We start from the raw sequence: 13046 nt of genomic DNA, 5'->3' as shown, positions 1-13046 counted from the left end.
CATTCAGTTTGGGGAGGATATATATATGTATATTTCATGTTTTATTTATATATATACAAATAAAACATGAAATTAGCCCTTTTATGTTCCTTTTTAAATGTTTATTATTTATTCTTTCTGTATTATTTCTCTCAATCATCTCAATAAAAACTTCAATAAAAAAAAAAAAAACACTACTGGATCGCTTGGGTGGCTCAATTAAGTGTCCAGCTCTTGATTTTGGTCATGATCTCACCATTTGGGAATTGGAGCCCCTAGGTGGGGCTCTGCAGTGACAGCACAGAGCCTGCTTGGGATTCTCTTTCTCCGCCCCTTTCCCCCTCAAAAATAAAGAAGCAAACTTAAAAATAATAAACAAATACATACGTACATACTACCAGGAAAAGGAACACAAGCCAAAGTGGGAGGAAATATTTAAAAATCATCTCAAAAAGGGCTTGTATCTAAAAGATATGAACTTCTCTTTACCACTTAATAAGAAGAACACCAACTAAAAATTGGGCAAAGAATATGGATAGACTTTTCATAAAAAAGATATACAGATGGATAATAAAGTTGTGAAAAGATACTCATTATCATTATTCATTAGGGAAATGCTAATCAAAACCACACTGAGGTACAATTATACAGTTATTAGAATGGCTAACATTAAGAAGATGGACTATAACAAAGTGTTGGAGAGGATGTGGAGAAACTGCAACCCTCATAGATTGGCTGCTGGGGAAATTGAAAGTGGTACAGCCACTTTGGAAAACAGTTTCTTGGAAGAGTTAAAAATAAATTTACTGTGCAACACAGAAATTAAACTGCTAGGTATCTACTTAAGAGGACTGAAAACACATCAACACAAAGACTTGTACACTAACGTTCATAGCAGCTTTACTGGAAAGAATCCAAATGTCCACTGGCTGGTGAATGGATAAACAAAATGTGTTGTTATCCACTTAATGGAATACTATTCAGCAGTAGAAAGACTCTATTGACACACGCTACAACACAGATAAAGCCCAAATGTTATGGCAAGTGAAAGAAGCCAGATACAAAAGACCAAATATTGTATGATTCCATTTAGAAAAATGTCTGGAAAGAGCAAATCTATAGACAAAAAGTAGATCAGTGGTTGACTGTTTGCAAAGGGGCAAAGGGGAACTTTATAGTGATAGAAATTTCCTAAAACTAGATTGTAGTGATGTTGCACAACTCTATAAATGTACTAAAAATCACTGAATTGTAGGCTTACAATGGAGGAGTACTATGGAAAATTATACCCCAATATCTGGTAATTATATCACATTAATGTATGGTGATTATACCCTAAAGCTATAAATAAATAAATTTCATAAATGTACATAATTGCAAATTTTGCTGACTTGATAGAGGTGGAAAAGTCAATATATTAGCATTAGAAAAAACATATTAGGTAGTTCATTAAAATCATTAGATGAAAAGCCTTACCATAGGCAATTTAACAAATCTTTTAACAATCATCTATTTCAAGTCCTTATTTTCACATTTGCCAAATAAGATTACATTACTCCACAAAAATCACAATTACCTTAATAAGAGCTCTTTTGGTGAGTTTCTGGTTAACTTCAGGCTTATTTAGTATGTTCTTTGCTCTATGAGCATATTCCAATGTACTCAGAGTTTCCTGTGAAGAAAAGAAAGTACCAACTACTAAAGATATTATGAGAATAAATGTAGTTCTGTTATCTAAAATGTACTATAACTTACAAGAAATAATTTATGGGTATATCTAATCTAAACATCTATCCACTAGAACAACTATACCCAATCTTTACAAAGAAGTTGTTCAAAACATCTTTTTTCCCCTTTTTTCCAATTTTCAGGGTCTTCAACTTTAAAATAATTTGACCTAATAATTTTTTTTAATTTTTTTCTAAAGTTTATTTATTTTTGAGAGAGACAGAGTGTGAGCAGGAGAGGGACAGAGAGAGAGGGAGACACAGAATCTGAAGCAGGTCCCAGGCTTTGAGCTGTCAGCACAGAACCCAATGCGGGGCTTGAACTCACAAACTGTGAGATCATGACCTGAGCTGAAGTTGGATGCTTAACTGACAGAGCCACCCAGGCACCCCTGACCTATTCATTTTTTATGTTAGTTTTCACACTCAATGAATTACATCATCTGATGAATAAACAAAATGTCCTATATCCATACAATGGAATATTACTCATCTACAAAAAGGAACGAAGCATTGATACATGCTACCCACATGAATGAACACTGAAAACATTATGCTAAGAATAAGAAGCCAGTCACAAAAGAAAACTTATTGCATGATTCCTAAATGGAATGAAATGTCCAGACTAGGCAAATCTATAGATTAAAAAAGTAGGTTAGTACTGAGGTAGGGCTGGGAGTGAGAGCAAATGGGAAGTGATTACTAATGGATTACAAAGATTCTTTCTGGGGTAATAAAAATGTTCTAAAATTGGAATGTGGTGATGACTGCAGGGTTCCGCAAACATATTAAAGTTACTGAACTATATACTCTTAATGAGTGAATTGTATGGTATGTGAATTTTATCTCAGTAAAGAGGTTTATTTTTAAATGAAAAGGGAGGGGCACCTGGGTGGCTCAGTCAGCTGAGTGTCTGACTTCCGCTCAGGTCATGATCTCACAGTTTGTGGGTTCAAGCACTGCATCGGGCTCTCTGCCATCATCGCAGAGCCTGCTTCAGATCTCTGTCTCCTCTCTCTGTGCCCTCTTTCTCAAAAGTAAATCAATATTAAGATAAATAAATAAAAAATAAATAAAATGAAAGGGGAGTTAGAGACCTCTATAAGCTTTTCTAACTCCATTCAAAGGAAGTGGCCACAATATAAAATAAGAGATTTCACCATCTTTGTTGCTTCTCTTGGTTTTACCACCTATTCCCAGACATCCAACCCCATCTTTGCTGCCCTCTTAAGTAGCTTCTACAACACTAGCATTCACTTAACCCACTTTTAAGTCCTCAATTCAATCTCCATATCCCATGTAACCCATCTACTGCTAATGACCATAGCAATTTCTTTGAAGACTGTGTGAGAAAAGCCATTAAGCAATTGTTTTCTTTTTTAAGATTAAAAACTCTGCCAGGAGGGGCACCTGGGTGGCTGAGTCAGTTAAGTGTCTGACTTTGGCTTAGGTCATGATCTCGCAGTTCGTGAGTTTGAGCCCTGTGTTGGGCTCTGTGCTGACAGTTCAGAGCCTAGAGCCTGCTTCAGATTGTGTGTCTCCCTTTCTCTCTGCCCCTCCCCTCCGTGTGATCTGTCTCTCTATCTCTCAAAAATAAATAAACATAAAAAAAAATTAAAAAAAAAAGAAACTATGCCAGAAAAGAGGAAGACAGTTTTTTCAGTGGCATCCTCCTCTATGTGCACGTGTGTGATACCCAGATTCTTTTTACTCTCGCATAGAATGAATGAAGCCAATTAATGAACTTTTAAACTATGTGATAGCTAAATAAGAATTACACTTACTACACTTACAGATACCTTTCAAAGGGCTTACCTCAAGATTGAGGGATGCAGGAGAAATCGTTGCAATTATAGATGTTCTTGTACGCCCCCCAAGGGAATCCTGGAGGATTCTAGTTAATTTAGATTCTCGATAAGGAACATGAGGTGTTCTTTCTACAAGAGCAGTAATAACCCTTCCCAAAGTCAACAGGGACTGATTGATATTTCCAGCTTCCCGAGCTCTCTTGTCAACTGCTCCAGAACGGCCAATGTTCTCACTTCCCGCAAGATCAACCTTGAATTTCAAAAATAAAAGTAAGTTGTCAGTTCCACTGGAACTGACTTTGGACACAAAGACTTTCATTCTTATATATATTAAATAGCCAACAAAATATTTTTTCTATAATTAACAACCCACTACAAAACTAATAACCTAGTGACTACAAATATATTATCTAGAAATATAAAATTTCAAGCTGCTCTATGAGGTAGTCAAAAATGAAACAGTTGAAAAAAAATACCATATGATCCAGCAATGCCATTACTATGTATATTATCCAAAGGAAATGAAATCAGTATCTCAAAGAGATATCTGCACTCCCATGTTCAATGCATTATTCACAATAGTCAAGATATGAAAATAATCAGCGTCCATTGATGAATGAATAGAGAAGATATGGTGTACATATATATACACACACACAATGGAATATATTATTCAGTCATGAGAAAGACTGTGCAACAACATGTGCAACATGTGCAACAACATGGATTAACCTAGAGAACATAATACAAAGTGAAATAAGCCAGGGAAGGACAAAGACTGCATGATCGTATTTATATGTAGAATCCGGGAGAAAAAAAAGAAAGTTCACTGAAACAGAGAGTAGAATGATGGTTACCAGAGCAAGAAAGTGGGGGAGAAGGAGATGCTGGTCAAAGGGTACAAGCCTTAAGTCATAAGATGAATTCAAGTTCTGGGGATATGATGTACACTACGATGACTACAGTTAATAACACTATACTGGGGCACCTGGGTGGCTCAGTCAGTTAGGCATCCGACTTTGGCTAACGTCATGATCTCCCAGTTCTTGAGTTCGAGCCCCACATTAGGCTCTGTGCAGACAGCTCAGAGCCTGGAGCCTGCTTTGGATTCTGTGTCTCCCTCTCTCTCTGCCCTCCCCCACTTGCACTCCCTCTCTCTCAAAAATAAATAAACATTAAAATACAATTTAAATATAATAATAATACTATACTGAAATTTACTGAGAGTAGACCTAAGCATTCTCACCACCAAAAAAAAAAAAAAAAAAAGTATGTGAGGTGAAGGATATGATAACCTGATTATGGTAATCATTTCACAAAGCATACATATATAAAATCATCACATTGTATACTTAAATATATAATCTTATTTGTCAATTATTCCTCAACAAAGCTGGAGAAAAAAAAGAAAAGAAAGAAACAGCAGTGGTATTAAGGTAGATGCTTACCAAGTTCAACTTTCCAATTTTAACAAGCTCCTCTCCATCAATTGTAGTTTCTTTCATATGTATCGTAACAGAGAAAACTGAGTGGGAACGACTAGAAAACAAGATCAGGTTGCCCAATCATTATAATGTAAAATATTATTTGCTTTCTATAAAATACTGAAAACAGCAAAGAAAGACCAAAATCCACAAGATAGAGAAAGATAGTATCAGACAGGAGACACTAATAAGGTTTTGGAAGATGGAGGGGAGGGAGATAAAACAATGCTTCGGTTTTTGCCTTCTTGTACCTGCTGTCTGCAGAGGAGACGCCAATAAGAGACTACCTGTAAACACCCTAATAGACTCGGGAACTAGAATCCTCAGACCTCTAAAAGCTGGATATGGAGTAGGATTGAGATATTTGCCTGGGACGTCAGAGGAAAAGGCTTGCAATTAATCTTCCTATTTATAAGAACGTCTTGAAATATGTCATTACCATAAATTCAAACACCACCACACAAGCCATAGATTACTTGCTTTAAATTACTTGCCTGTTGTAAAAATACATTGCTCTGCTTTGAGACTGCCATCAGAAATAGTTAACACCCTCTCTTGAGAAGCAGAAATGGTAAATAGCAGTGATTACCAAAATACTAGAAGATAATCATCAGTAGACCATAAACTGTTCCAATGTCTATCTTATGCTATGTACTCACATTCAGCTTATATCTGAAGGATACAAAAGTTATATAGACAACCTAGACATCTTTCCTTCTTGTATCAACGCCACTTGGTGAACATCATTATGTTTGTTTATGTCACTGATGGGTGGTAGGGAATATGGTAATTTTCAATTTTCTTATTTGTACTTTGCATGCTACTTGGAAAATTTTTAAGTATCATATTTTATTATTTAAAATTACAGAAAGGGGGAAGGACATGGAAAAATATAAGCAAACTATAGATCTGAATTACAGTATACATTTCACATTTTTCTACTATTATTTACCCATTCCTAATCCAAGAGTATGGAATTGATGCAATTAAGCATAGAAGTCAACTCTGATTCTAGAAAACCGAATTGTTTTCCTTCACTTTACCACATACATTCATAAAGAGATTTTTACTCCAGTCTACATACATAAAAGGAGTCCTAAATTACACAAATTTATGAAAAATAGGAATTTATTTCAAAGAAAGGTATTTAGAGAAAAGAAATATTACCTAGTCTTAAACTCATTCCTCCAAATTCTATATAATTTTTTTAAATGGAAAGTTGTTATAGGAAAACTTAATTAAAATTATAAAATCAGGGACACCTGGCTGGCTCAGTCAGTAGAGCATGTGACTCTTGATCTTGGGGCTATAAGTTCGAGCCCCATGTGTGGTATAGAGATTACTTAAACATTTTTTTTTCTTTTTTTCTTGAGAGACAGTGCATGTGCGAGGAGGGCTGAAACTCGAACCATGAGATCGTGACCTGAGCCAAAGACAAAAACTCAACCAACTGCTCCACCCAGGCACCCCTAATACATACATTTTTGTAAGAGTTGTAGAAATTTCTAATTACAAGGGGAGCAAAGAAATAAGAGATCTAGTTTTGTTTTTTTTTTAAGTTTTATTTATTTAAGTAATCTTTATACCCAGTGTGGGACTCGAACTCATGACTCTAAGATCAAGCACAGCACATTCTCCTGACTAAGCCAGCCAAGTGCCCTGAGATCTAGTTCTAATAATCATTTTGTAGGTCAGGGAAAGTGATAGTCAGATAAGTTCACTTATTTACCTGAAGTCACATGTTTGGTTAACTGCAGAACTAGACCTAAACACAAATATCTAACTCCCAATCCATAGCTCCTGTAATTACACTCTGATGCTTCCTTCAAAGACCAGCAGAAAAAGAAATCACCTGACTCAGTAAACTGCTTTTCTAGAATTTGGGATTTATCCTATAAGGGGTGCTATCAATATGCCCCTTTGTACCCCCAGAAAGCCAGCGTTAGTGACCATATATTCCTACATTAAAATGAAGTCATCTGAAAAAAGTTTAAATCATGTTGCACAATCTAAATATATATAATTTTTATCAATCATACTGCAATAAAGCTGGGGGAAAATTAAATGAAATTATCTTTCTTCTAATCCTTATTTAAACCAAGTGCTTTCATGGGGCACTTGGGTGGCTCAGCCAGGTAAGCATCCAACTTCAACTCAGGTCATGAGCTCATGGTTTGTGAGTTCAAGCCCCACGTCAGGCTCTGTTCTGACAGCTCAGAGCCTGGAGCCTGCTTCAGACTCTGTGTCTCCCTCTCTCTCTGCCCCTCCCCTGGCTCATGCTCTTTCTCTCTCTCTCAAGAATAAAGAAACATTTAAAAATCACAAACAAACAAACAAACAACAAAAAAAGCAGGTGCTTTCAAACTTTGTTCTAGGTATCCATTGGGGCCCCAGAAAAGTGCTCAGGGAAAACCTTTATGAGGCTAAGGAGGTAAGCCTCTAAGCATCCCACCCCCACATCAACTACAGGAGCCATGTTATCAGCAGTTAATCAAGGCTCCCATGTATGATTTCATTCGAGAAAAAATAATCTAAAAAGTTTAAAACTTCTGCTCTCATATCTACTTCTCTTTGTTCTCCTTTCAACATTCTTCCAATATTGGTGTTCCCCTATAAATCTCAAGTCAATTACTAAAGCATGAAATCTAGCATATAATCTAGCTGTGTGACTCACATACCATGACTGACCCCAATTTGACTTCCCCCATGAAAAAGAAAACGGAGCACTGGGGGGAAGACAATGGTCTTCTTACCTAGAGTATGCATTCATCAAAGTTGCTGCAGTTGTCCTTTTTGCTGCCCCCTTCTCCAAAATTTGATAGACTTCATCCTTGTTGTGCACTGTAATTTCTTCTAAACCTTTGATTATCACCCCCCTCTGACCAAAAATGAAAAGAGCATCCATCAGATTAGTAAAATATATATATATGCTGGCTTCTCAAAGCATCACACATTAAAATCTGGATACATTCCATTCTCAAAGACTGAGTTACCTTGTTACGGGGATCATCAAACATCTGTAGTCTCTCAGACACATCAGAAGATGGATTAAGGAGATCAAAAAGTTCTTCATTATAGATTTCCAACAGAGACACTTTGACTGAAAATTCAGTACCATTATCAGTAAGTTTCTCAAAAATTTGATGCAGAGTACGTGGAATTATACCAGCCAAGGGATCCTGAAACCATAATATTAATAAGGATTAAAATAAGGGAAGAATGCCATCCATTTACTATGGCGGTTAAAACACATATGGTAAGGGCCTCCTTCATGATATATTTAAACACAAATATGCTAAAACCAGTTTATTTATTTATATTTTTTATGTCAATCCCTTTCATCAAATTTTATTGTAAATTGTTCATTAGTTGTATAATCTAAATTCCACTAAAACAAGTTTAAAAAAGAAACGAACTGAGTATTAGAGAAACAAAGTCATTTATAAGAATTTATTCAACAGTAACTATTCTTCTTCATACCTTCCACAAATCTGTCCTACCTATCAGCCAGTTCATGCCATAGAAACCAACCAAACTAAGCTACTTATAAAACCAAGTTTAGTAATTCTAACTTTTCTCATGAGAACATAATACTACCATCTTAACAGAAAAGTGGCCCGTGTAACAGTATATTCCCTAACTCTAACATAAACACGTTTTTAAAATATTTAAGCATCTTTTATAAAACTGTTATGAATCTCTAAATTTTGAAACTGTACTTTAAGCCTATTCCTTATTTCCTATGGTTACAATTCCATAACTTCATTATCCATGCTCCAAGTTAATGCCTCAATGGTGTAACCACTAGAAAAAAGGATCAACCTAAATGTTAATAATTTGGAAACTTAACTTAGTCATTAAACGCACTTAAACAAGGGCGCCTGGGTGGTTTAGTCGGTTAAGCGTCCAACTTCAGCTTAGGTCATGATCTCACGGTTTGTGAGTTCAAGGCCCATGTTGGGTCCTCTGCTGTCAGCATGGAGCCTGCTTTGGATCCTCTGTCCCTCTCTCCCTCTGCCCCTCCCCTGCTCTCTCGCTCTCTCTCAAAAATAAGTAAACATTAAAAAAAACCTCACTTAAACACACTTGATGGATATCTTTGTGAAATGTACTATGTGCTTTTTACAGTATCCAAGAATACAGTGATCTTAATTTCTTGAACACTCAAGGTCATCATTGTTAAAGTACCATGCTGCCCCTTGCTATGCTATTTTGATGAGACTCATTCCCACACTGCAAAGTCTTCCCTTGCAAGCCCTACTCACATGCCGCTTTTCCACAATATTCTTTATTTAAAAAAATTTTTTCTTTAATGTTTATTTAGTTTTGAGAGAGAGACACAACACGAGCAGGGGAAGGGCAGAGAGAGAGGGAGTCACAGAATCCAAAGCAGGATCCAGGCTTTGAGCAGTCAGCACAAAGCCTGATGCAGGGCTTGAACTCACAAGCTGTGAGATGATGACCTAAGCTGAAGTTGGATGCTCAACCAACTGAGCCACCCAGGCACCCCTCCACAATATTCTGCTCCAACTATTCTGTCTTGTCACTTAACTGTGCCATATGTATTGATTCTTTCTCTCCCAATGAGACTATGTTTCTTAAACAAGAACCATACCATATAGTTTATCCTACATTCATGTTTGACATGGTACGCTGATCTTCTCTATTTCAAGAAAGAGGTCTTCACTCATGTTATATTAAGTTATATTTCAGCCATTTTAGAGATAGAAACCTGGTATAAACAGTAAATACCTCCTCCCAAGTGTACTCTTCATTAGGTGACCTCTCACCTTCCATTGTAAAGGTTTTTCCAGTGCCAGTTTGGCCGTATCTGTCAAAATTTTTAAAAGTGTTAAAAAAAAACACAAAAAACAAATACATGCATCTAAACTTTTTCATCAATTTGAAAAATAGTGTTTCACTCACGCAAAAATAGTGCAATTGTAACCCATAATAACTTCATCCAGAATTGGACAAACAACACTTCGGTAAACATCAATTTGTTTAGTAGACGCTCCAAAAACCTATCCCCAAAAAAAAAAAAAAAAAAAAAAAAAAATCAGAGCAATCTTCAGGGAAAAAAATATGTCAAAATTACTCACTTTAAGAATTTTGTTTTTAATAGATTAACTCATTCAGCCCACTAGAAACCATTTGACAGCTCAAAGAGTAACTGAAACTTGAAATTGACACTAGAACCTAGAGGAAATAGTATACGAAGATAATTTTACATTGTAAATACAGGAGTTACAGCATTTAAAGAAGTAGGTACCATATCAAAAGTATATGTTTTCCTTGAGCTCTTGTCGGCCAATCCTCCAGTTCGTACACTAACTTCTTTTCGTACGTGATCACATTCCACTACAGAATGGGCGCTAGCTTTCCGCTCTGCCAAATTAAATGGTCTATAAAAAGAAATATATAAAGTTACTGAAAAAACTCTTAGTTTTCAGGTTACAAATGACATTGTCATTAATACCTTAGACAACAACAAAGTGAAGTTTTTTGTTTTTTTTTTTTTTAACGTTTTATTTATTTTTGAGACAGGGAGAGACAGAGCATGAACAGGGGAGGGTCAGAGAGAGGGAGACACAGAATCTGAAACAGGCTCCAGGCTCTGAGCTGTCAGCACAGAGCCCGACGCGGGGCTTGAACTCACGGACCGCGAGATCATGACCTGAGCTGAAGTCGGCCGCCTAACTGACTGAGCCACCCAGGCGCCCCCAAATTGAAGTTTTCTGACAACACTGTTGGTAACAGGGATTACATGGGATACTACTGAATGATACTGCTAAAGCAGACGGCAGAATTTTAAGTCTTAACCCCCAGAAATAAAAAATCGTTTTTTTTAATTTTCAAAGTTATGTAAAACATTATAATCCTGACAGTTTTTGGAGTAGATGCTAACAGAATTAACTTGTAAAAAATGCCAAACTTATTTTTTAGAATTGTATTTCTACTATTCTTAGAATCTGAGAAAGTTAGGTTATAATGTAGTAGAGAGATTTGTGTTCAAATTACTAACCACATTTGTGTTTGAAATACTAACCTGAGAGTGAACAACTGGCATAAGATAAAAAGTAGATAAAAATAATGACTGGGGCGCCTGGGTGGCTCAGTCAGTTAAGCATCCGACTTCGGCTCAGGTCATGATCTCGGGGTATATAAGTTTGAGCCCCACATTGGGCTCTGTGTTGACAGCTCAAAGCCTGGAGCCTGCTTCAGATTCTGTGCCTCCCTCTCTCTCTGCCCCTCCCCTGCTCACGATCTGTCTCTCTCTGTCTCTCAATGATAAAAAACATTAAAATTTTTTAAAAATATAATGACTAATACATTGAGTAGTTACTATGTGCCAGGTACTCACTATTCTGTCTTTTTTTAATGTTTATTTTTGAGAGAGAGAGAGAGAGAGAGAGAGCATGAGCAGGGGAGGGGCAGAGATGCTTAAGTCAGATGCTTAACCAACAGAGCCACCCAGTTGCCTTGGTACTCACTATTCTAAATGCTTCACATGTGTTAACTCAGTTTGTCCTCACAACACTGTGAGGTCAAGGGGGGAATAGTAACAAAACAAATGGTTATAAAAGAGGTAATGTTTAGAAAGAATATGTAAAGGGTGCTGTCAGAACACAAAGCAAAAATTTAGTGTCTTGATTGGGACAGGGAGGGGTAGGGGAATCATACATAAGTGATAGGAAAGACGCCCAGAGGAAGAAACGTAAGTGAAATTCCTCCTTGGGCTTTCAATAGAGTAAGGATTCTTTTTTTTTTTTTTTTTACATTATTATTATTTTTTTTTAATTTAAATCCAAATTAGTTAGCATGTAGCGCAACAATGATTTCAGGTGTAGATTCCTTAATGCCCTTTACGCATTGAGCCCATCCCCCGTCCCACAACCCCTCCAGTAACCCTCTGTTTGTTCTCCATATTTAAGAGTCTCTTATGTTTTGTCCCGTTTTTTTTTTAAAGCTTATTTATTTTGACAGAGAGAGACAGAGAGCGCGCGCACACGCGTGCATGAGTGGGGGAGGGGCAGAGAGAGGGAGACAGAATCTGAAGCAGGCTCCAGGCTTTGAGTTGTCAGCACAGAGCCCGATGCTGGGCTCGAACTCACGGACCGCAAGATCATGACCTGAGCCAAAGTGGGATGCTCAACCGACGGAGCTACCCAGGTGCCCCTGTCCCCCTCCCTCTTTTTATATTATTTTTGCTTCCCTTCCCTTATGGTCACCTGTTCTGTGTCTTAAAGTCCTCATATGAGTGACGTCATATATTTGCCTTTCTCTGACTAATTTCACTTAGTATAATACCCTCTAGTTCCATCCATGTACTTGCAAATGGCAAGATTTCATTCTTTTTGATTGCTGAGTAATACTCCACTGTATGTATGTATGTATGTATGTATGTGTGTGTGTGTGTATATATATATATATATATATATATATATATATACCACATCTTCTTTATTCATTTAGAGTAAGGATTCTTGATCTTGATTTGTATACAGTGTATACAAATTTCCCATTTGAAAAATGGGGCTGAGTAATAGTACCAAACTCACTGCACAGGAAAATAAATCCTGTTTAGTTTACCATTTCCCAGTGGCTACCACAATGCTTGGTACATAGCCGGCATTCTAATATCTGTTAAACTACACAGCTTAATAAATGTCACCCTAAGGGGAATAATGGAAGAGCTGAAAAGAACCATAATACATACAGAGGCATCCATCAGATATTTATATACTTAACACACATCTGGACCAAAGAGATGTACTCTTAACCTGAGTTCATTTTTCCCATTTAGTATCACATATTATGAAAGGAAATGCCAAATAGGAAATTATCTTTCCCTTCATCACTAGACAAACTATGTTGCTATTTATTTTAAAAAGGGTATCTCAACACCCTTTGGCATGCCCCATCCCTAGCATTTTTTGATGGTCATAAGATCAAATTTGTGATCCTGGGAAATTTAACTCAGCAACTCCCAGATAATATATAGTGATGCTATCAACTGTCAAATGTAATGAAACCTACACAATGCA

At 36.7% G+C, this 13046-nt stretch overlaps 2 protein-coding genes across 3 annotated transcripts in view; one reads left to right on the top strand and one right to left on the bottom strand.

Annotated features, from left to right (window-relative positions):
* IDE (insulin degrading enzyme) overlaps window positions 1-13046 on the top strand; it is a 176265-nt gene that overhangs the window by 34651 nt on the left and 128568 nt on the right. The window lies entirely within an intron of this gene.
* KIF11 (kinesin family member 11) overlaps window positions 1-13046 on the bottom strand; it is a 43476-nt gene that overhangs the window by 26456 nt on the left and 3974 nt on the right. For both annotated transcript variants that reach the window (XM_015061895.3, XM_053207526.1), the window contains exons 2-9: window positions 10271-10403; window positions 9925-10022; window positions 9751-9829; window positions 7992-8177; window positions 7752-7876; window positions 4963-5053; window positions 3522-3764; window positions 1556-1651 (exon numbers count right to left, since the gene is read on the bottom strand). In XM_015061895.3, coding sequence (XP_014917381.1) covers window positions 1556-1651; window positions 3522-3764; window positions 4963-5053; window positions 7752-7876; window positions 7992-8177; window positions 9751-9829; window positions 9925-10022; window positions 10271-10403 — 1051 coding nt within the window. The remainder of the gene's footprint in view (window positions 1-1555; window positions 1652-3521; window positions 3765-4962; window positions 5054-7751; window positions 7877-7991; window positions 8178-9750; window positions 9830-9924; window positions 10023-10270; window positions 10404-13046) is intronic.

Source organism: Acinonyx jubatus, chromosome D2, assembly GCF_027475565.1.
Source record: "Acinonyx jubatus isolate Ajub_Pintada_27869175 chromosome D2, VMU_Ajub_asm_v1.0, whole genome shotgun sequence".
Taxonomy (NCBI): domain Eukaryota; kingdom Metazoa; phylum Chordata; class Mammalia; order Carnivora; family Felidae; genus Acinonyx; species Acinonyx jubatus.
This window is presented reverse-complemented; position numbering and strand designations above follow the sequence as displayed.